The sequence below is a fragment of the Bubalus kerabau genome, chromosome X (assembly GCF_029407905.1).
Source record: "Bubalus kerabau isolate K-KA32 ecotype Philippines breed swamp buffalo chromosome X, PCC_UOA_SB_1v2, whole genome shotgun sequence".
Classification (NCBI taxonomy): Eukaryota; Metazoa; Chordata; class Mammalia; order Artiodactyla; family Bovidae; genus Bubalus; species Bubalus kerabau.
Window position 1 is genome coordinate 70,791,952 of NC_073647.1, and position 22,268 is coordinate 70,814,219.

At 42.0% G+C, this 22,268-nt stretch overlaps 1 protein-coding gene and 1 long non-coding RNA gene across 4 annotated transcripts; one reads left to right on the forward strand and one right to left on the reverse strand.

Annotated features, from left to right (window-relative positions):
* Window positions 1-1,696: 1,696 nt before the first annotated feature.
* On the reverse strand, window positions 1,697-16,649 carry IRS4 (insulin receptor substrate 4). Its single transcript, XM_055563936.1, has 2 exons — window positions 12,884-16,649; window positions 1,697-2,762 (listed from the first exon to the last, which is right to left on the reverse strand). The coding sequence occupies exons 1-2, from the start codon at window positions 16,647-16,649 to the stop codon at window positions 2,758-2,760; spliced, it is 3,771 nt and encodes a 1,256-aa protein (XP_055419911.1). The 3' UTR covers window positions 1,697-2,757.
* A 115-nt stretch (window positions 16,650-16,764) lies between these two features.
* On the forward strand, window positions 16,765-18,881 carry LOC129638570 (uncharacterized). 3 transcript variants are annotated; one of them, XR_008707915.1, is made up of 3 exons: window positions 16,765-16,871; window positions 17,582-18,241; window positions 18,719-18,881. It is a non-coding gene; the product is annotated as an uncharacterized LOC129638570 (long non-coding RNA). The 3 variants fall into 3 exon arrangements; XR_008707916.1 differs by lacking the exon at window positions 16,765-16,871 and adding an exon at window positions 17,152-17,273; XR_008707918.1 differs by lacking the exon at window positions 16,765-16,871 and adding an exon at window positions 17,355-17,475.
* Window positions 18,882-22,268: the final 3,387 nt, after the last annotated feature.

Sequence of the window (22,268 nt, forward strand, 5' to 3'; positions counted from 1 at the left end):
TGGAGCAGTGGTAAAGAATCCACCTGCAATGAAGGAGACACAGGAGATGGGGGTTCAATCCCTGGATCAGGTAGATCCCCTGGAGAAGAAAATGGCAACCCATTCCCATATTCTTGCCTGGGAAATTCCATGGACAGAGGAGCCTGGCGGGCTCTGGTCTATGGGGTCACAAAAGAATTGCACATGACTGAGCAACTAAACAACAGGTAGAGATAACAGTATTCATTAAAAAAATGAATCTCCACACAAATAACATTCACGAACACATTTATTGCGAGTAGCTCTATGGAAAGGCAAGTCAGATATATATATAAACACTATACAGAGTTGCAAGGTTGTCTCCCAAAACTGCAAATGAGATGCTTACAAAGAAGAAAAGAATAGAAGAGTATTTACAAAGGAAGACAAAGCCAGAGCAACTCAAAGCAGATCTGTGAAAGCAGAAAGAGCAAATGTAATGAACTGTTGGAACTGGAACATTTTAGTTTTTACTGACCAAGTTAATTATGTCTGATACCAAATAAAGTGGAGAGGTCACAAAAAATCGTTCCGTCATTGGTTTTTCTTAACAGCAGCATAAACTCGTAGCTGAAAGGTAAGTGATATGTTGGTACACTGACTCTAAAAAGATTCTTCCAGCACAATACTGAATAAATTAGTTGTGTCTGTAAACTAAGTTGTGTCAAAAGATTGCATATTTGTTATGCTGTACCTGTGACTATTTGTACCTGTTACTATGTGTACTGTTGTGTATGAGGTTTCCCCTTCATTTATTCAGCAAGTGTTACATCTGTGCTGTACCCTGTCGGCAGCCTCTGAACCTAATATGCAAATAAAGCAAAAGAGCATTTTCCCCCCAAATAATCTTTTCTTTCCACAATTCTGAATGATTATGACTTAACTTGAAAAATAAAATGGTGAGAGAAGGCTTGAGAAAGGCTGCCTAAAGACTGCATTGTTACCATAATGAACAAAAGCCACACTGCATTTCTTCGATTAGGTTGGGAAAAAGCGAAGAGTCTGAAGGAACTGGTGAGACTGATGCCCTAGCAGTGACCAGTAACTGGAGTAGTGATCGGTACTGCAGCCACATCCTCTCCTCAGCACCGCTCACAAGGGAACAAACAATAAAAGAGCCCCCGCCCCAACCCCTTGGTTGATAGGCAAGGAAGAATAATAGAAGTCAACTCGGTTTTTCAGAAAAGTTAGTGTAGCAACACATGTACTAGAAGCCTGCTTGAAGATAGAAGTACACGTTCAAAGACATCAGAACCGAGTGGCAGAAAACTTCAGGTAAATACTACACTACTTCAAAGTTGCACATCAAATGTGAAGCAATTTTTTTTTAAACAGAGTTATGCACAACAGGTACATCTACAATCACATGTACACAGGTACACAAATGTGTGCACACACATTAGCACTCACACAGTTATTACAGACACTCACACCCATCGGTGATGAGGTTTGCCAGTGATGGTACAACAAGCTGTGATTTGTGTGCCACCACATAACAAAGCTCTAAGCAAGCTTCAAGACCTTTGTACCTTTCCTCTGTGATCACCACCTGTTAATGTCATGTTCTCAAAGGTCCAGGTTCCTAAAATCTTAATTCAGTTTCCATCAGAGACAAGCAAAAATAGGAAGGGGGAGCTTGCTCTGATTCTTTTTTTTTTTTTTTTTTTAATTCTGTTCATCTTATATAGTCTTGTTATCCAAAGGGAAACAAAACCTTATAAGAGGTTCCTTTTGGCTTAAGTTTCGGTCAGAATACTGATTGATTTGTACACACTAATTTCTTGAATATGGGAAACTGATCTCTTTATAGGAGCCCTGGGAATAGGAGGGAAAGTGTGTCAAGGAAAGAACCAGAAAGAGGGGGAGAATGGAGGGTGAAATGGGCAGGCCCAGAGTGGCAGAGGGGGTCTTTGTGGAGAGACTTTTTGAAGAACTTTGCTTCATTTAGGGGGAAAATGTAGGTTTTAAATTTTTTTAAAAAATAATGGTTTTGGAAATGTTCAATCAATTTGCAAGCAGAACATCACAGTATTGTATATGAAGAAACAGATCCTCTGTTCTCCAGTTCTGTCTTTATAACGTTGGCAAAGTTCAGTCAAGATATCAGTTAACATTGAATGTGGACAGAAAGTTGCAGTTCTGTTCATGAACAAAACTGAGATAATCTGCCCTTTGGTCCTGCATTTAAAATATTAGAAATGTCCCATTCAGATATCAGTCCAGTTGAGGTTTAAGTCTTTGATCAAGAAAAGTTTTGTATACATACTACTCAGAAAGATTCCAGATCATACCTACCTTCTCAGGAACATAACCTTCTTTATCTCCTCTTATTTCAAGGGTTTTCAACTTCAAAACTAAATCTAAGTATTACACATTAGTAAAATTGATATTGGCCATGTTTATACATAGGTCAGTAACATTCTTAAGAAGGAGCAAGTTGTGAGATGTTCACTTTTATACATTTGTTTCCTTTCAAAATGACACATTAGAGATGGAAATTAGAAAATAAAAACAAATTAGAGTGAATTTCTTAATTCAAAATCATTGGATCTATAAGGCAGCACTAAGAATGATCTGTGTTAAGATTACTCAACTGCCAGCATCCACTTGTAGGCTTTTAGAAATCCAGGTTGCTTTCTATTCAGAAGCCTGTGAATTCTCTTTTAGGCAGATCTGGAGTAGACAAAGATGAAATTCCATAAGCATCACGTTTCTTCTAAATTTTTTGTGGCAATGTAATCACTCTAGGAAAAAAATAAAAGATGACAGAATAAATGTTAACTTTCAGGATTAAACTGTGAAGCGCTTTTACCCCCACCCTGTTCTAAAACAAAATTGAAAATAAAAAAAATTGAGCTAGTAGTTTTGAGAACCATATTGAGGACACTTCCTTGGCCAGGACATACGTAACTAGGCTGAATGCCTATGACAAACACCAGCACAAGCCTGACAAAGACCTAAGGGCAGTTACTCCTTTTGCCCCCAGGCTCCACTCTGAATTTTCCAGTGGATAGCAGCTTTGTCAATGTGCATGCACTGCTCTACTTTCTCCCAGTGAGGCCAGCAAGTCAGCCTGGCATTGGGTGGACAAAGAGAAGCTTTTTCTTCTCTCACATGTTTGATTATGCCTTAACCAAATTATGTGGCATGAGTCAAATGATTCAAGCACAGCCTTGGTGCTAGTCTCCAGATTCAATCACTAAAGTGTTAGTCTCTCAGTCGTGTCTGACTCTGTGACCCCGTAGACTATAGCCCGCCAGGCTCCCCTGTCCATGGAATTCTCCAGGCAAGAACACTGGAGTGGGTTGCCATTCCCTTCTCCAGGGGATCTTCCCAACCCAAGGATTGAACCCAGGTCTCCTGCACTGCAAGAAGATTCTCTTACTGTCTGAGCCACCAGGATTTCATCTAAAAGAGCAAGGTCATACCTGCAAAGGAGATTTGAATGAAATCTCTGTCTAAAAAAAAAGAAGAAGAAAAAGTTCTGGTATTACTCTCTTGGCCTTTTGCTTATTGAGAGGGTACATAATTGGGAGTGGAACAGAGGAAGGGTGTCCGGTATACTGAAGAAGGTGCTGGATTGCAGAAGGGATGGGGATAAATGGTCAGCAAATTGATTACAGGATGTGAGTGTTAAGACCAGGTCACATTGAAGAACCAAATATTCCATTTCATTATAGCTGACCTAAAAGAATCCATGGAAAGCATTCCCCAAAGTAGGCTGCTAGTACAAGATCTTGTGTTAAAACAGGGGTCACAAAGCCCGACCTGACTGAGCAACTGAGCTGAACTGACACATGTTAACTATTCACTCTTTCATCAGAGGTTTTCAAAATGTAACCACTTGCATCTCCATACAGCATCAAAGCGCTCTACTCCCCTCCCACCTACTTATGGCCATTCATCATGATTTTTTCTATAGGGCTGTTCCTCCATGTGAAAAAAATTTTTAATTAACACCATAGATTAGGAAAGATATTGTTTTCCTGTCAGCAGTGGGCTTAGGAAATTTTAGATTCTATGTATTTATCAAGTTTACATAGGATGAAAGGTGTGATCAGTAGAGGTTAACCATGATGGTCCATGCTCAGTTATCTGCTGCAAAATTAGACTCTACTAGCATTACAGAATTGTGAAGCTACTGTCAGCTAGAGGTTTTTGACAGAAGTTTAAGGTTAGAAAGGTACTGTACCTAATTTGGTTTGCTTTGTTTTAATATAAAAACGTTCATACATAGTATACTGAATATGCTTTAAAGGAGATTTCTTACTACTCCCTGTATTTCACAAGTGTTTTCCTAGAAACATACAAATTAAGCTCCATCTCACTACCCCAACAACATTACACTAAGCCTGAAATTAGGGGCATTTGTTCCTATTAGAGCTTTCTTGCTTTACTTTTTTAAAAGTGACAGGGGTTCTGATAAAAATTTGATTCATATTTCAATTGCTTTCCTATGACACCTACACAGCAGCATTGAGTGAATTGATAACATACTAATAGCAAATAATGGTGTGGTTTCAAGTTTACTTTACAAAATATATTCGTCAACTCTTGATTAGCCTTGCCAGTAGAAAGAAAGAATGCTATCGAAAACAAGATAATCCAAAAATAATTTAATTTGCTTTTGAAATGCATTATGGGAACTTGAGCCACAGATTTACCTGTATAATCCTGTTTTACTTAGGTCAATATTAAAATGAGTTTACATTCTCCAAGAACATTTCAAAGAACACCATAAGAAATAACCCAGAAGCTTGCTGGCTGGCAAAGGAAAGCAATTTGGGATTAACACTCCATCAGAAAGAGTCTGCAAAATGAATCAAAGGCCTGACAGTCATATCTGAGTTCTGTTTCCTGTTCATTCTGATATCATTTCACTACCAGGAAGGCAAATGGTGATGCTTTTAATAACGTGATCTGATTTTGATGTTTTACTTCCACTTGAGACTGATGGGTTATAAATAATTACTGTCTCAGGTATTCTAACTTTCTGATTAAGCAAAGGTCTTTTTAATGACAAGTTAATTTCACCCCTTCTCCAGAAGGGAGAAAACCTCAATGGACTCTGATGGGTCAAAACATTTTCCTACTCATGGCCCCCCAAATCTGACAGATTTCATTTTCTTCTCAAAAACAAATGCAGCAAATGTTTCTGTTTTTATAATTATATAAACCTGACCATTAATCTTTAATATACTGATAAAACACACATGACATCAATACTCCCAAAAATGTGTAGGGTGAGCAACGTAGGCAGTTCCTCCAGGGCATTCCAGGTCTCTTCATATGAATCTCAAACATGCTTCTACTATTGCCTAAAGTCCAAAAGAGCAGTGGTTCCCCTGCCCAGAGAAGCCCAAATAACAATACATCCAGTTAGTCTCTCATTCTTTTTCCACTCTCCCCAATCCCATGGCCTCAGTTATCTTACTTCCAATCTTCCTAGAACTAAAGAAACAATTCAAGTTCTTTGGAAAATTTTATTAGACAACATGCGATCCATCCCCATGGTCAACTGGTGATCACAAACAAGCAGGGGCAACAATAAGTAAAGCACTGAAGATGAACAAAGTAAATGAGGAGAAAATGGGAGCATTTAACCCAAAGATGAGTGTATAATAATACAGTTACATTACTTAGCTTAGCATTGTCTCTGGCTTATATGTAGATTTTTTTTCCACCAATAAGAAACAGATCATCACATCTTTCTATGCCCTGTAAATACATAGGAAGATGACTCTAAAGAGCTTAATTGAAGTGCTGTCCCTCAAGAGTGAAAACTAGCAATAACTGCTGCTAGTCTTTACAACACCAATCATAACAGACTGTTGTCTCCTTCATAGATTGGAAGCTCAAATATGCTTCTCCCCTAACTGGCAATGGTTTTGTGATGGAATACTCAAAAGAATCTGTTAAGGAAAATGAATGATGCTTGTAAACCTCCATCTCCTCAAAGGTCAGTTCAATAGCTTCACACCTGCCATTTGAAAGCAGGCCCTGGACCACTTCTGCATGCTCATTCAAGTCTTGATCATCCGGATACAAACTATTTGGGGATCAGCTACAGGATTTTCATCGCAGGTCAGCTTCTCTACTACCTCCCAACACACACTCAGGCCACTTCATGCCACTGCCTAGTTACTGAAGACTCAAGGAATGCAAGTTACTGGAATTCTAATATAGGCAGTCTCTGATTTACAAGAGACATATTCCAGGGCTCACTGTTTAGTTGAAACTCAAAATAAATTATCCTGTGAAAACAATGTCATAAATAAATAGTGGACAGGTTCGTAGGTTCGTTCATTCAAGCAGATCCCAAACTGAGAGGGGAATGATTTTGACTGCACCCGATGGTCGTGTATAACATCATTTCTGTGGGGAGACATGTTCGAAGTTTCAATATGAGACTCCAGGAAAAGATCTCTTCAAGCCATAGCAGTAAGAATAGGGTCTCCTAAATTCAAGCAGCTGTAAGAACAGGGCCAGGGTGGCAGTAGAAACTATGGTCAGAGTCACAGCCACAATTATGTCCTTCATGGGTGGCAGTAGTGGGTGGGGTTGGGGAGGTCTGAGGGTGAGGACAGAGGCATAACTTATGAAAAAGCAGGAGTGGGAATTCCCTGGTAGTTCAGTAGTTAAAATTTCATGCTTTCATTGCCGTGGGCACGAGTTTGATCGCTGGTCAAGAAATTAAGATCTCACAAGCCACATGGTGTGGGCAAAAAAAAAACAAAAGGAAAAAGCAGCAGCAGGAGTTTAAAACCATATTTATTGGTCAGACTTTCTAAGGCACCGTGGGTGCAGGTGTGAATCATTTTCAAGGTGAATTTAGAGACAGTCTTCATTGATATTCTCTAAGTTTCAAGTCTACAAGTAACAAATTAGTAATCATAGAGAGGCAAATGATATAAATTGTGAAAACTAGCTAAAGTGACTACAATTTATGGGGAATTGGATATTCAGTAAATCCAGAAGATCTGGTTAGCACCAAATATAGTGTGGTCAATCCAACCATGAAAACTGCTTTAAACACCAGCCCAGCTGCCTCTGTGCCAACAAGCGAGACCAGAGCAGGCAAGCAATGCTGTTCCTGTGAGCTGAGCACAGGCAGGCTGTGAACTAGGAGCAGCAACTTCTCAGGAAAGCAGTCTTCCCCTCTGAGGGCCTCCCTTCCCTCGTGGAACTCCCAGAGTGGCCTCACCTTTACTGCCAGAGAGAGGCTAGGAAAGGCATGTTTTCCTGAAATTATCGAGGGTAAGACTCACAGAAAACCACCCATAAGAAAGGGGGTGTCAGGAAGCTAGAGGAAAAGTGCAATAACTTTCTCATTTCACTAAATATTTCAGTACATATTTTCATTAATTCTAAAAGGAATTAGTCAGAAATAGTAAGGTACCCTCTAAAAGAATGCAAATCTGAACTAGGACATAGGTCTAAATTAAAAAAAAAATCTTTAAAAATCCCTATTTCTCAAGTGTGCAGCCTAACATCTGAAAAAGAAGATGAAGATCTAAGACCTGTTGCTGAACAACCAATAACCAATGCAGAATTGCTAGGGAATTCATTTAATGTCTTATGGTGAACCTATTGTCTTGGCAATTTTTATCAGTAGCCTTAAAATTAGCAATCTGATAGTTGTGATAAAAACTGAGTGTGCTGTATTCATTTCATTATTATAAAATGTAGCCTTTTTCATCTCTCATTTCTCACTCAGGACCACACAGTGTTTTCCAGCAAATGATCTTCACCATCTTCGAGCCTGGCAGCACCTCTTAGACAAAACATACTGCAAGCTTTAATTAAGCATTTTACAAAAGTTATTTTCCAATACTGCCAATAAAATGTCTGAGCTATTTTTACATAGTCGTAAAGCATTTTTAAAAACGGTGCTAAGCAAAATGAATTTATTTTTAAACAAAGATTTTTATGTCCCTAGGAAAGGATTTGATTTTCGAGGCTTCTAAAATCTTCTTCCCTGACTGCCAAGGGCAAATTTGAGTTTTAAACAAATGAAGAGCATCTCTTACTACAATGCTTTTTCCCCCACCTGTCTCATCTTATTCTGTGTTTTGTTTGCACCATGATGGCGCCGACTAGAATATCAGATGTTATACATATGGACAAAAAGGAATTGAAAAACTTTTGGCAATAACTGGCAAATGTCAATGGATTATTTGGAAAAACCACACACAGGTGACTTTACTTAAGGAAAGGACCACTAACAGACGTTTATTCTGTTAAATTAAGAAAGTTTATTCCTTTCAGTGTTTCTGTGAAATCCAAATAGATACACAGAATATTTGTGTAAAGATGAGCAAACTCCTCCTGCAATCAGATTTAAAACCTTCAATTCCAATACAAGTTATATTCTTTTATTCCAAAGCTATAAACAGTTCAATGTAATGAAAATGATCCAATCTCTGGTGGATGGCTCACAATTATAACACTCTGAATGAATTACTTACAAGCAAATTGGATACTATCAGATTCAAGAAGACTTGGAAATTTCCCCAATCTTGCCTATATCATAATCTTCATCAATAGGAAAATAGCAGATTGAACATCTGATGAAAGGGCAGTGTGGTATGCTGGGTGGCGCACTGGACTTGAAATCATATGTACAGGAAGCTTGGGGCTGGTGCACTGGGATGACCCAGAGGGATGGTATGGGGAGGGAGGTGGGAGGGGGGTTCAGGATGGGGAACATGTGTACACCTGTGGAGGATGCATGTTGATGTATGGCAAAACCAATATAATACTGTAAAGTAAAAAAAAAAAAGAAAAAAAAACAATAATAATTAAAAAATTAAAAAAAATAAATCATATGTATGGGTTTGATTTTCTGCTCTGCCACTTACCTCTTCGACAATGGGAAAGTTCTTAACACCGGCTTCAGTTCCAGTACCTACTATCCCCCAGTAAAATAATGAATGTAAATATGCTTTGCAAATTATAAGGCAGTAGGCAACTGTAAAGCATTTCCTCCATCAACAAGTTAACAATGATCCCTTTTAAATCACACACAAGATGCCTGATCTCTCTCTACACTGGTTATCCTCACCTATTTCAACATGAAAACTTGGGGGTCACTCAAAGAGTTTGTTTCCCAAATAGTTTCCTGTCGATGACTCTGAAGCCTCTTAGTTCATGTTTGGTAATTAGGGGGAGGAAAAGAAAGCAAGAGATCTTATTTGAGTATTGATGCATGTGTGCTAGTCCTTGTTTAAAGAGGATACTTTGCTAGTGAGTAACCAAAATTCCAAAATCACCTGGGATGCATTACTCAAAAATAGAATGAATCCACATAAATAATGATTGCCAATAGCTTTAGTTAACTTTAATAGAATGAAACCCTCTTTAATTGTTATAGATCAAATACCTCTACTCCAAATAACTGTCCTTTTTTTTTTTTTGGTGGGGATGAATGTTGTCTAAAATAAGTGACCCAACAATGGTGACTGAGAAATCTCTGCTATGCAGAAATTTAACTCTAGTAATGTATAATAAATAAGTCCAATAAACAAAAAATTTGCTCTCAGCATCTATAATTTATATCAAGAGGATTTGGCAGTGGTACACTGAAAAGAAGCTTATACCTCCTTCATGTTAATAACAAGGACTAAAATTTCAAAAGGTAATTAATACAGCTTTTTTTTTTTGCTTTTTAATACCAAGTACTATTATAGCATTACTAATTTGCCCAATTCTCTCACCCCTCTAAGAGCTGCTCTTACCTTCTCATCTTTGGAATGGAAAATCAGTGAATTTTTTTAACCCTAACTAACTTCAAACTATGAATTCTCCATCAGATACAACAGTAAAAGAAGTAAAAATGCATTCATAAATCAAGAGCCAGAATAACCATATAAAAAAACTGCATTCTCCTTATAAATGTTAATACTTATAACTCATGTGTTTAAAATCTGAGGACTTCACACTTCTTAAATTATTTCATTTATTAAAAAGTCAAGTCCAGTTTATATTTCTGGGTGGTTCCAACTGTCTTAAACAAATGGCTTTGAAGTACTTACTTATATGCAATATGACTTGTGGGTAAATGAGATTACATATTAATTTTGTGTTATATGAACAAAGCTGTCTCACTGCCTTATGGGCTCCCTTCGTTTCACTTAAGTTACAAACAGATCCCAACTATAAAGATGCCAATTCTGAACAAGCATGTAAACCATTTTAAGTGAAAACTTAAAAGTGGGATTTGGGGACACAGAACTTTAGCTTCGTGTTTTTTCTAAATGTAATAACAACAACAACAGTAACAACAATGACAGTAGTTGCATTAGTTGCATAATAATTCATGTGTAACACTTACGATGTGTCAGGCACTGTTTTAAGCATTTGCAAAAATTAAAATTACCCTGAGAGATACCTAACTCCTAATGAAGACTGTGCCTTTGTTCCTTTGTCAAAGCATTTTTGTTATTTTCTAAAGTGATTTTTTAAAAAAAATTTTGTTAGGAAGGTGAAGCACGATCAGAAATGGGGGAAAACTATTCTACAGCTTTATAGTCACAAAATGATCATAATCAGCCAGCTTGTTCTTAACCCTTCACAGACAACATTCCCCCATATCAATTTGCATTAAGGTGGTAGTAAAAGTAATTTCCTTCAGTTTCTTTCTATATATCCTTCCTTTTATATATCTCAGCAAATAATGTACCTTAATCAGTCTCAGGACCAATCATTTTTGCAAGAAACTAAATCACCTGTTGAAATTGTTGAAATGTCAATGTTTGTTAATCCAATGACAAAATTAAAATATCTTATATTTGCAAAGTGCTTTAAAGGCCCAAAGTCCTTTCACATTCGCTCTCTTGTTTTAACCTAATCACTTACGTCCCTTTGAGATACAGCCTCCTTGCTCCATGAAGTTAGGAATTTCCTCAAGGAACAACACATTTACAGAACATTAGCCTTCAGAATAGCTACAAAGTTATTTGAAGTTATTCATAAATCAGTAACCTATGCTAAAATAAATGTTAATTATTTCATGATCTAGATAATATTTAGGAAGACAGGGTTTATTTAAGGAACAAGAAATTTTCACTAATTTTCATCTTTGCTGAAACAAAGAGTAGTGGAAAATACAGACAAACCTCTATGAAAACTTGTCCTTTCCAAAGCACCCCAGGGACATAGATTGCTATGGAACACCCACATCAATATCAGTTAGGCTCAAACAATGGCTTAAGACTAATTTCCAGGTGTACTTTACAGAATAAAATAGATCTGTTCTTGAAAAGCTTGGTATAAATTAAGTGCTTGGAAACAGAATTGTATATTTTAAATGCATGGTTCTGTTAGTGCTGATGATTGTGCGTGTGTGCCCACACTTGTGTGTGGGGGGCAGGGGCCCTCACAATTTAAAGGAGACCTGAATTGAATCCTTTGGCATGCCAAAGCATCCTTTTGTCGTTTTAATGATCACTCCTTAATGTGTCCATGCTACAAACATGAGTTTTTGTAAGGCAAGTTTTCTAAAGCAGGGGGGAAGAGGGGGGGAGGGCTACACCTGCACTAAATAGGGAGCTTGTTAGGTGACTGTTGTGATCAGTCCCCGACTTGTTCTGCCTGATCAAGCACAGTGGGCAGAGATCCAATCACAAAAGCATTCCACAAAGCAAGCAAAGCAAGAATCTTCACTAAACTGACTACTGGAATGAAAACTGCTGGGGTCCATCCCTTCTCTTCCCTGGAAAAGAAGCACATATCAGTAAAGAGGGGAGGCAGTGGAGACTATGGAGACATCATCCAAAATCGTTTCTCAAGACTATCTCCAGGGACACTGATAACAACACTGCAAGATGTATACAACAGATTTACTTTAAGTCTTATTTCCAAGTCTGACAGATCCTATTCTTTCTTGTTTCTTCCTTTGGAAAAGTAACCCTTAAAAAAAAACTTTCACTCTTCCAGGGTAAGCTGCCCCTGGGGTCAGGTCTGCCCCCAGCCTTACTATCCTGCTTTACTGAATTGCCCAGAAAATGCACCAATTAGATATCTTAAATGGTTTTTAAACCTTTCAAACAAATAGTCATACCCATTATTGTGTTGTCACCATACCCTCTTTGGTGGGGGCGGGGCGGGGGGGAATTACATGAAGAAAATGTGGCACAGCAGATGACTTGCCTGTCACTATTAGTGACATAGAAAAGGAACTCTCAAGGTTTCCGGCAATTTATCCTGTGTAAAAACAAAACAAATCAACACCAAAACACATTCCAGAGTCAAACACCATCTTCTTTCAATTGTTCTGGATTATTTACCTTTGGTTCCCGCCAGACATTCACACTAACAACTGAGATTCAACCTTCTTGGTAAATCTCAGCAAACCAACATAACCATGACTGCTTCTTCAAAAAGTAATTTTCTGAGAAGCTCATCAACCCACAAGGGTTAACGGTTGATTATTACTGCTTAATATCCAGTGCTCTTATTAAATGACCTGCAATTAAATGTGGTCATTTGTAGAAAAGCAGCTTTTACATGTTGATTTGAAAATGAATTGATGGGATTCAACGGACAACGACGTCCTCTTTGCGTAAATCAAAGGCTATCTGAAAGCATCATGTTACACATCCTTCCGTTTAAACTACTTCTAAAAAGTCGAACCAATGTTTAATCGATGATCAGAGCTTTCCAGGTAAAGAAACTTACTATATTAAAATTTAAGTTTTAATATAATAATGATTCACATGAATGAATGATTAAAACAGAATTCTACTTTCCATTCTAAATAAGCACCAGTGAATGAAACATACTCCTAACACTGTAACGGGGGAGTACATCGATTTATTAAGGAATCACCACTAACTTCAGGGAAATGAATTAAAGAATCACCAACCTCTTTGGGGAGAGTCGAACTTCCCGTTGTCACGTCTTGCAAAGTCCATTCTCACGTACGTGTCGTCGTCGTCAGAATCTTCTCGCTCTGGGGGTCTGGGCACCCGGCCGCGGCCAGGTGATCGAGGCGGAGCGGCGACTGCAGCAGCAGCCCCACCGGCTCGGTTCTCACCTCCGGCCAGGTCTGCTGATGGGTTTGGGGGTCTGGGGTTCGAGCCACCCGCAACGTCTTGGGCCCCCCTGACCGCGGCACCAGCAGCATCGGCAACAGGTAGGAACCAGCGGACGGAGGCGGAGTCAAATCCAGCGGCTGCCTCGAGGCCGGCGGCCGCTGCGCCGATGCCGGGAGCCGCGACCAAAGCGGAGGCGGCGGCTAAAGCCCGGCCCAGGGCTAAGGTTGGCACGGCGGCCGCGGCCGCGGCCGCGGCGAAGGAGGCGGATAGGTCTCTCTCGAGGCTGTCGGTAGGGAAAGCAGAGATGGCGGCTCTGGCGGCTGCAAAGAAACTTTGCGAACGGCTTTGTGGGCGCCTTCGCTCGAGCTCTTCTAGCAGTAGCAGCCTCGCTACAGGTGGTCGTTCGGAGCAGCGGCTGGGGGAGAGAGAAATGTTCATACAGCACTCAGAAAATGGGTCGACCACGTAGATGCGACCAGTTTCGGCATCGTAGCGAATGGCACTGTCAGCAAAAGGCACGGCTGGTGTCATCGCTGGGTTGAAAATCACTTCGATGTAGTCACCTTCTTCCCTATTAGCACTGCTCCCTGTAGCACCGTCCAGAAAGAAGGGATTGGCACCTGGGATAGCTCTGAAGAAATCTGAGAGGTTGTCTGCTGGATTTGGAAATGGCACTCCGAACTCAACATTCACATAATTGGAAAAGGCAAACTGTCTGGGGTCGGCAATTATGCCCCACACACCTGGAAGTCTTTGAAGACATGGATCTGGCATATTATAACCTCTCTTAGGGAAGTCAATGTTGACGTAGCCCCCGGGGCTGTCGGCTTCTCTCTGCTCCTGTGTGGGCTTTTGTGGTTTTGGCTTGACTTTGTTTCCTTTTGTCATAAAAGGAAGTCGATTAGGTCTCTTAGCCTTGTTCTTGGGGGGCCCATCACCTGAACGCTTGGAAGGTGATCCCCCATCTCTAGGCTTTGAGAAAGACCCTTCGACTGAAGGCTTTGAAGCTGTATCTTTGGGGCCTCTGTTAGATGAGACTTCCTTCTCTAGGCCCTTTCCTAGGAGTTTTCCAGGTAACATTGGTACATACTCACTGTGGTCACTCTGTCCCAATGGGGAGCTCCGAAAAGGATTTGGCAGAGAGAAGTAGGAGCTCCAACTTTTGGAGGAAGAGCCTCCCTGAGGATTTCTGGGGTTTTTAGGAATGGCACCAGCTCCAGGGGCCATGAACATATAGTCACTGTCACTGTCATTGTCCTTTGAGTCATCCTCTTTAGCAGGATCAGGTGCTTTTGGAGGACTTGGCACAGGTGGTGGGCTCACTCTGGGAAACATCATCATGTACCCTCTAGAATCTTCGAAAGGTGATCGAGAGTGGCGCTTTTTAGATAGAGAGACATTTTGAGGAGCCATGGGCATGTAGTCACTGGAGCTTGCGAGAGGAGCAGCCACGCCTGGCCTCATTGGCACATACGGATCATCCTCATCTTCATCAAAAGCTCTGGCTCTGTGGGGACCCCGAGCTGCACCTTCTGGGGGCTCTGTGTCTTTCACTTCTTTGGCTTCTTTACGTTCTTTTGTGGCCCCTCTGTCTGCACAAAAATAAAGTCGGAACCTTCCCCCAGACTTCCCTTTGCCACCAGTTGCTGCACCTGGTGGGGGTGGAGGGGGCGGAGGTGGTGGCATTTGCTGTTGCTTGCTTTGAGTTAATTTGCCAAAGTAGGATCTTTTCTTCAGAGATTTCCCACGATCACCATTGCCTTCAGGCCCCTTCCCACTCCCTGAGCCTTTGCCCCCTCCTGAGTTCTTGCCACCGCCTGAGCCATGGCCATCTCCGGGTCCCTGGCCATGGCCTGAGCCATGCCCACCTCCAGCTCCCTGGCCACTGCCTGAGCCATGCCCAGCAGTGCCCTGGCCATCCCCAGAGCACTGGTTTCCTCCTGCACTCTGGTCCCCAGAACCGCTGCCACTTGAGCCATGACTGCTACTTGAGCCCTGACCACCTCCGGAGCCATGCCCCCTGCCTGAGCACTGACTTCCCCCAGAGCTTTGGCTACTGGAGCCTTGCCCGCTTGAACCCTGTCCATTTCCTGAGCCCCGGCCATTTCCTGAGCCCCAGTTGTTCATGGGCATATAGTCACCTTCGTTTTCTTCCTGATCCTCTTTGCGCTGAGGACCGCCTTCTTCCCCTGAGTTGCCAGAGCCAGAACTAGAGGCTTCAGAAGACACGGGATCTCGGTCGTGGAGGGCTTCTGCAGGGTATGGGATGCACACAGGGCTGGGTGCGGCGCGGCGGAAAAAGCTGGCTGGCACTGAAGTCGCTCTCCTGGATCTGCGCCCTCTGGGCAGGTGTAGTCTTCCTCGTCTGGAGCGGGGCACTGGCTCACTGGGTGTTATGTAGCGCCTGGCGAGGAGCATCTCATCTTCCCCGTCACCGATGGCCCGAAGGTGGCAAAACTGCTCAAAGCGGGACCTTCGGAGCCAGCCGCCGGGCTCGAGAGGCAGCATGTCCAGGTGCCTCCTAGTGGACAGTAGGGTTAACAGGTGGCCGCCGATGCTGATGCTGTAGCTGCGGCAGCGGGCTCTGTATTCGTCTGCACACAAGGCTCTCATCTTCTCCAAAAACAGCTCGTGCATGTTTTGGGCCACCACACAGTCATCCACTTGCATCCAGAGCTCCCCCGGACCGATGACGGTGGACCTGCCGACTTCCAAGAAGAAATACTGCTCCGAGTGCCCACAGCGACGGATGCTCAGGAGCTGGACAACCACGCTGGCCACTTCGGTATTTAACTTCACGAACAGAACCTCCTCGTCGGTAAGACAGAGCCGGAACACGCCGCTCAGCTCTTTTCGGTGCCCCAGCCCCCTGGGTTTGACTATTACTTGCCACACATCTTTGTAGAAGGGTGGCTCTGCCGCCGCTGCAGCCGCTAGCGCGGCCGGCTCTCCCTCCGGCTGCGCGCCGAGCCTGCCGCAGCGGCGGCGCTTGCTCTCGAGGATGAGGCGGCTGAGCAGCAAGTACCAGCTCTCTTGCTCCGACTCATTCTCGGCCACCATTGCGAAATACTCGTTTTGGGTGAAAAGAGCGATGAGGTGTGGGTACCTTGCGTCGGCCCGCTGGCTCACCGAGAAGCACTGGTACAGGGTGATCACGCGCCGCGGTGCAATGAGCGCGGGGACCGTGGCGCCGGAGGCGGCCGCCGCCGCTGCAGCCGCCGCGGCGCGGACACTGTGCCGGAACTTCCTGGCATTTTCGTAGTATTCCAGCCGAGCTGGGGCGTCGGCGGTCTCGAGTTTGAGCACGAAGTAGCGCCAGTGCCCATGCTTCTGCTTCCGCAGGTAGCCGCGTTTGCAGACTTCGTCCCCGACGGGAAGGTCCTCCTCGTCGGACTCCGAGTCTGACCGGGAGCCAGTGGCCGTGGAGAGCCACATGGCTCCCGGACAAGACGACCCGGTCCCAATGAGTGCGGTGGGGGTTCCCGAGGAAAGAAATGGGGTGGTCGCCGCCGCAGCTAGAGCCGCTGCTGTTGCCGCTGCTGCAGCTCGCAGTCTCCTTGTCGCTTGGTCGCGAGCGAAGGAGCAACTAGCCATGGTGATGCACGAGGGTTTTAAGGTGAGCGAAAGGGAGAGGGGGTGCTCGGGGACGGGAGAGTTGGGGGAAGAGGCCGTCTACCCCCTCCGCCCGCGCCCCCGCCCACTCCACTCCAAGCGCGCGGCGGCGGGCAAAACAACACGTGACCACTGCCTCACGCGGCGGCCGCTGCGGCTCATGCTACAAGCGCAGCAGAGGGGCGCGAGCCGCCGCCAGCAGAGGTGTGCGAGGGAGGGGGTGGCCGGCCGGAGAGGTGGGGCTGCCTCCAACCCCTCCTAGACCCTCTGGGAGAATCTCCCGGCCTGTGGGTCTCGGGAGGACCCACGGGAGGAGGCGGGGCCCTTGGCCACGCTGGTTCTAACGAGGACTCCAAGGAGGCACGGACTGGGGGTCGGGGGAGTATCGGGAGAAGTTCGAGAGGGGCGGAGGAGAGAGCGGCCGGAGACGGCGGCCGGGCGGGGGCACCACGGGCAGGCTCGATTGGCTGGAGGGGGCGAGAGGTGGCGGGAGGGGGCGAGAGGTGGCGGGATGGGGCGGAGCACAACGATCTCAGGCGGCGCCGGGGAGGAGAGCTGGCAGGGTCCTGGGACGGCTTGTTTGTTTATTTGGGAAGCAGAAGCCAGGTGAAAGTGTTGCAAGATTCTCATTGGATGGGGTGGGAGCCAATGGGAGGGCCTAGCAGGCAGACCGCCTCGAATTAATTAGTTTGGGGGGCAGGAGGGGTGCTGAGGGGCAAGGAGGCGTGGCTTGGGGCGCAGAGTGGGCTCCGCTGTCTGGTTGTCGCGCGTTCGGCGGTAAACAACCCTCTGCAAATAGCTGTTAATGGTACTGATAAATTCGTGCAAATCCCCAAGCCACGCTGACCCGGGGACCCTGTCGGGTGCCCTCTCTTCTTCCCGTCCCTCACATAAATTCTCTCTTTCTGTCACAGTCTGGTTCACTAGTTCCCACCGCACCCGGCGAGCCAAGAGTCTCGGGAGAAAGTGTGGGCAACCCCTGGAAACGTGTTAACGACCAGGGCCCTCAGACCTGCCGCCCACCGCGCTGCAGGCACTCGCGAGCCTGCTCCAGCCCTGATAAAAGCCCGCAAGTTTGGGGCACACAAATAACAGCGAGGTTTTGAAAATGAGCCTCCTCTTTCATCAGGGTGCGTTTTTAGTCCACGAAACGTAGGTTGGCTAAAGAGGGTGGTTCTGGCTGTTTGATTAATGCTGACTATGAAAGCACAAATTTGGGGGCCTGCAAAGTATACAGCCATGTTGGAAAAAAAAATCGGACTCGATTCTTACTCAAAAACAGCAGTGTTGAGCTGTGGTGATCTTTTCCCGTGGGAGAGGCTTTGAAAGGCGCCTTTAAGAGAATTTCAGAATAATATTGTTTCCCTTTGCTTGATCAAGAGCGAAAAACTTTAGAAAAAGAAAAGCTCATACCTAGAACAAAGGATCATACTTAACACATATCCTAGAATATATTTAACATTCCTCACGTCAAGAAAGGAAGCTTTTTGCTGAATCTCAGTGTACAGCTTGACACCACAAAAATAAGAACTACTGCCTCCTCTGTTTCTGGACAAACTGCTGGAATGTGGAGTGTAAGTGCAACCTCCTGAAGTGTTTCTCAGTGTCTTTCTATCCTGCTCTCTCTTTTACTAGGATTTCAGCTTCCTAAGGGTGGCAATGGGTTGATGTTACATTAAAATGTCAAAGGAGTGACCGCAGTTGCAAAGAGGGATTTTGGAGAGGGAGGGTGGGATGTGGTATTTCTAAAAGAATGGAATGTCAGTTCACCTTTGTCCTTGGGTAGATGCTGCAAAGCGTATTATTTATAAAATCTAACAGTAAACCAGGCAAGGTATACATCATAAAAAATAACCCCCAACCCTGCCCTCTTAAGAATTTGTTCTCTGTTAGAAACAGAATAAACACATTTGGATGAATGGCTCCTTTTTGATGCTCCCATTTTGAGAAAAAAAGATTTGGTTTTGGCTATCTCCAAACAAAACAAAACAAAACAAAACCATTATCATTTCCTCCGCTGCCACCGGTTTATAAACACAGTATATTCACAGGTGCTAGGAGCAGCCGTGATTTCTGAAAGGGACTGGAAGTAGAAGGAGAGTGGATGCTGACAGAACTCTGACTGGAGCTGCTACCCACGTTTCGGCTGCTTGGTCACATTATGTAGAAGATTCCCTACTCTTATAACCAAAATGATAATTAATAAAAACATTTGAGATTTTTATGATAGGTGTTATAATATTTCATAAGCCTTTACAAGCACCGGTTTTGCTTTAGATAGACGTATTTTGAAAACAAAGCCATGCATTTGAAAGTGCTTTGAGTAAAAAACAAATGACATTTTAAAATGTATTGAAAAACATTAAACTGCATGTTGAATATTTGGAAAATACTGAGAATAGTAGATTTAAAAATCCTCATCTCTTTATAGAATTTTATCGTAGAGTGGTATGCTTACAATGTATATAATATTTTATCTTTTTTTCACTTAACATTACATGATAACATTTGCCCATATGATTATAGATTAGCCTAAACATCATTTAAAATGCAGTAAAATATTCTAGGCAGTTGTATATTAATGTACTTAATCATCCCTCTGAGGTATTTAGATTGTTTTCATTTTTTTCCAATATTAGAAATAATGATGCAGGGAACATCTTGGAACCTATAAAAATTTTTTTAATGTTGAGAATTATTCTCTTGGGTAGAAACCGAGGAGTGGAATTACTGAGTTGAAATATATGAATATATGAATCTCATGTGTTGTTTTTCAAAAATATATCAGTTTACCTGATTACCACACTGATTGCCAGAGTTGTATATTGCTTTTTTAAATAAAATTACTGATAAGATGGGTGAAATGGTATTCCATGTTGTTTTTTTTTTTTAACTTGCAATGTTTTATACTAGTGAGAATTTAAAACTTTTACATGTATTTGTGGACAATAGATTACCTTCTGTAAAGTGTCTTTTTGTGTCCTTTGCCTTCCTTAGTTGTTGGATTCTTAGTGTTTTTTTTCTTATAATGTGTGATTTGTTTACATAATAAAGATATTAAAACTTTGTCATATTTGTTGCAAATTTTCCCCAGTCTACTGATGAAAAACCACTACTTTTAAACTACATTCTCTTCTGTTTTGAAAGATGTGTAAATTTGACATAAGGAGGTCTGTAGTGTAGTTGAGAAGGGAGATATTGAAACACACATCTCACCATGATCACTTCTAACCTTTTAAACAAATTCACATATCTAAGCTTATGTGCTATTTTGAAGACAGAACTCAATTTATTCTCATATCAACAAACTATAAGAGAGCATCTGTACTTGTTAAATGTTCTGCAGCACTCAAATAAGCAATACTTCGTGTTAACAAGACATTATTCTCTAGGAGAGAACCCTTTGGACTTACCAATGTATTAAAAAAAAAGCATGAAAATAATTTTAGACAACTACTGTGAAAGTTTAGGAATGCTGATTATTTGTATCCAAACTGTGTTATTTGACTGCAGCAGAATGGAACTAGAGATGTAATGAAATGTTTTATAGAGGGATTGATTTTACTTTGTATGTTTCCTACATTGGGAGAGGATGTGGTAATATTAGTATTTGTGAATAAGGAGAATGTATGGCTTGAAGAATGTTTTTTCCTTTACATGGGTTAGCCAAATCTCTTCAGTTCTAAAACTTGTTCCAGTACTGAAGCTCTCTGGAGGAGACAGTCATTACTGAATTGCACCAGGTGCTGTAGCTTGTCTGACATATATTTAAACATTCATTTTCCTGGACAACTTAATGATATAGAATAGTTGTTTAGTTTAGGTCAGGTTTCCATAGGCAAAATAAAGCAGAGAGCTGATACAGACCTCTAGATGGTTCAGGCAAAATGGAGAGACTTTGTGTTTAGCCTGAACTTACCAGATGGTTGCTTTTAATGTTCTACTCTACTTTGGTTGTAGATTCTTATCTCTAAAATTTTCTGTTTTTATATTTAGGACAAGTTACCCCAGAAAGCTGAAAGTGTCATAATTTCTGTAAAGTTTGGACTCTGAAACAAGAATCTCCAACACAGATTTTTAAAGCAACAGATAAGAAGTAATAAAACCTATAATATTTCTTATTTGTTTACTAGAGTAGCTGAGGGGGGAACTCAAGCATTTCAGCTGATATTTTACACTTAGAAACTAAGGTAAATGGATAAATACAGCCACACTACCTTTGAAATAGTTTCTATTGAAAAAATATGCCTTGAGTGGGGTTTGCCTTTAAAAGGAATTTCCTGTGAATCCTGTTTTAAGAAAACAATTGTTTGACTGAATTGAGTAGTCAGTAGTAATAAAACCTCATCTGCTTTTTTTCCTTATACACATGATCATCAGTCTTCTAAACTCCACTTGTACTGAAATCAAAATGGATAATAGAAGTGTGAATTTACTTAGCTTGCAAACTGTTACATTAAATATGGACATTATTCAAGAGAATAAAGCCAAAGAGGAAAAAGTAAGCAGTATAAAAGCACTATTATTCTTGCCCAATATATAAATTGTCTTTTAAGTACTAACTCTATAGTCTTTGTGAGCTAACATCCAATTATGTTGATAAAAATGTGGTGCTACCTTGATATTAAAAATGATGCTAGTGATGATTGCTTTCTCTGTGTTAGGACATGAATAAAATCATGCACGATAAATGATGTTTTCTACACTATTAAGGCAAAAAGGGCTGCCCTGTGATTTCTAGCTGCAGCCACCACTTCGCAGATGATGGCTTTTCATCTCAGCTTAACTTCTGTGCTACTCAAAATCTCTGCTGGAGAAAACAACTGTCAAATGCCTGGGTGTTGCACACAGAGCAGGTTTGTTTGCTGCTTTTGTTTCCTAGCAGTCTGCAGCTAAAGTAATTAGAGTAAATACATGGCTTAATTAGGCTCCTAAAGCTTCCCTGTTATCTTAGGAGTCAATTGAAAATTAACTCAGTTAAAAATCAAGCATTTCTTCCCACCTGCAAAAGATAAAACTCATTTGGAAGTGACTTTTAGTAAGTAAACAGAACATCAAAACAATTAAATCTAGCAGATTTCAGATACATGTCAATGATTTCATGCTATATGCATTTTCTATGTTAATATCAATAAACAGTAAAAAAAAAAAATAGCTTAACGCTCTTCCTTGTTGGTATAATACAGCAGCCTCATTCTGAGTGTCAAAAGATTACCAATTCATACTGCCCCATCATCAAAAGTTAGGATCTTTATTTTGTAAATTAAATAGGATTTATATATGGCTAAATTGCTGTTCTTTAAGAAATTAGTATTAGAGACTTGTATTTTTCTTTGGGGATTTAGAAAACCAGCTGTCATACTTAAGATAATAGATTGTGCTTATCATCTGTTCCTTTTTCTCCAGTCCTCACATGGTCTTGCAGTATCTATCAGGTTGAACCCTTCCTTTCATTTCCATAGTCAACACACTGGTTCATGCCCTAATGAACTTTACCAGGGCTGCTGAAGTAGCCACTTAAACTGGCTTCATGCTCCTTCAGTCTACATATAGTCAGCGGAATATTTTTCCTCATATGTCACATTCATCATATTAGGACAA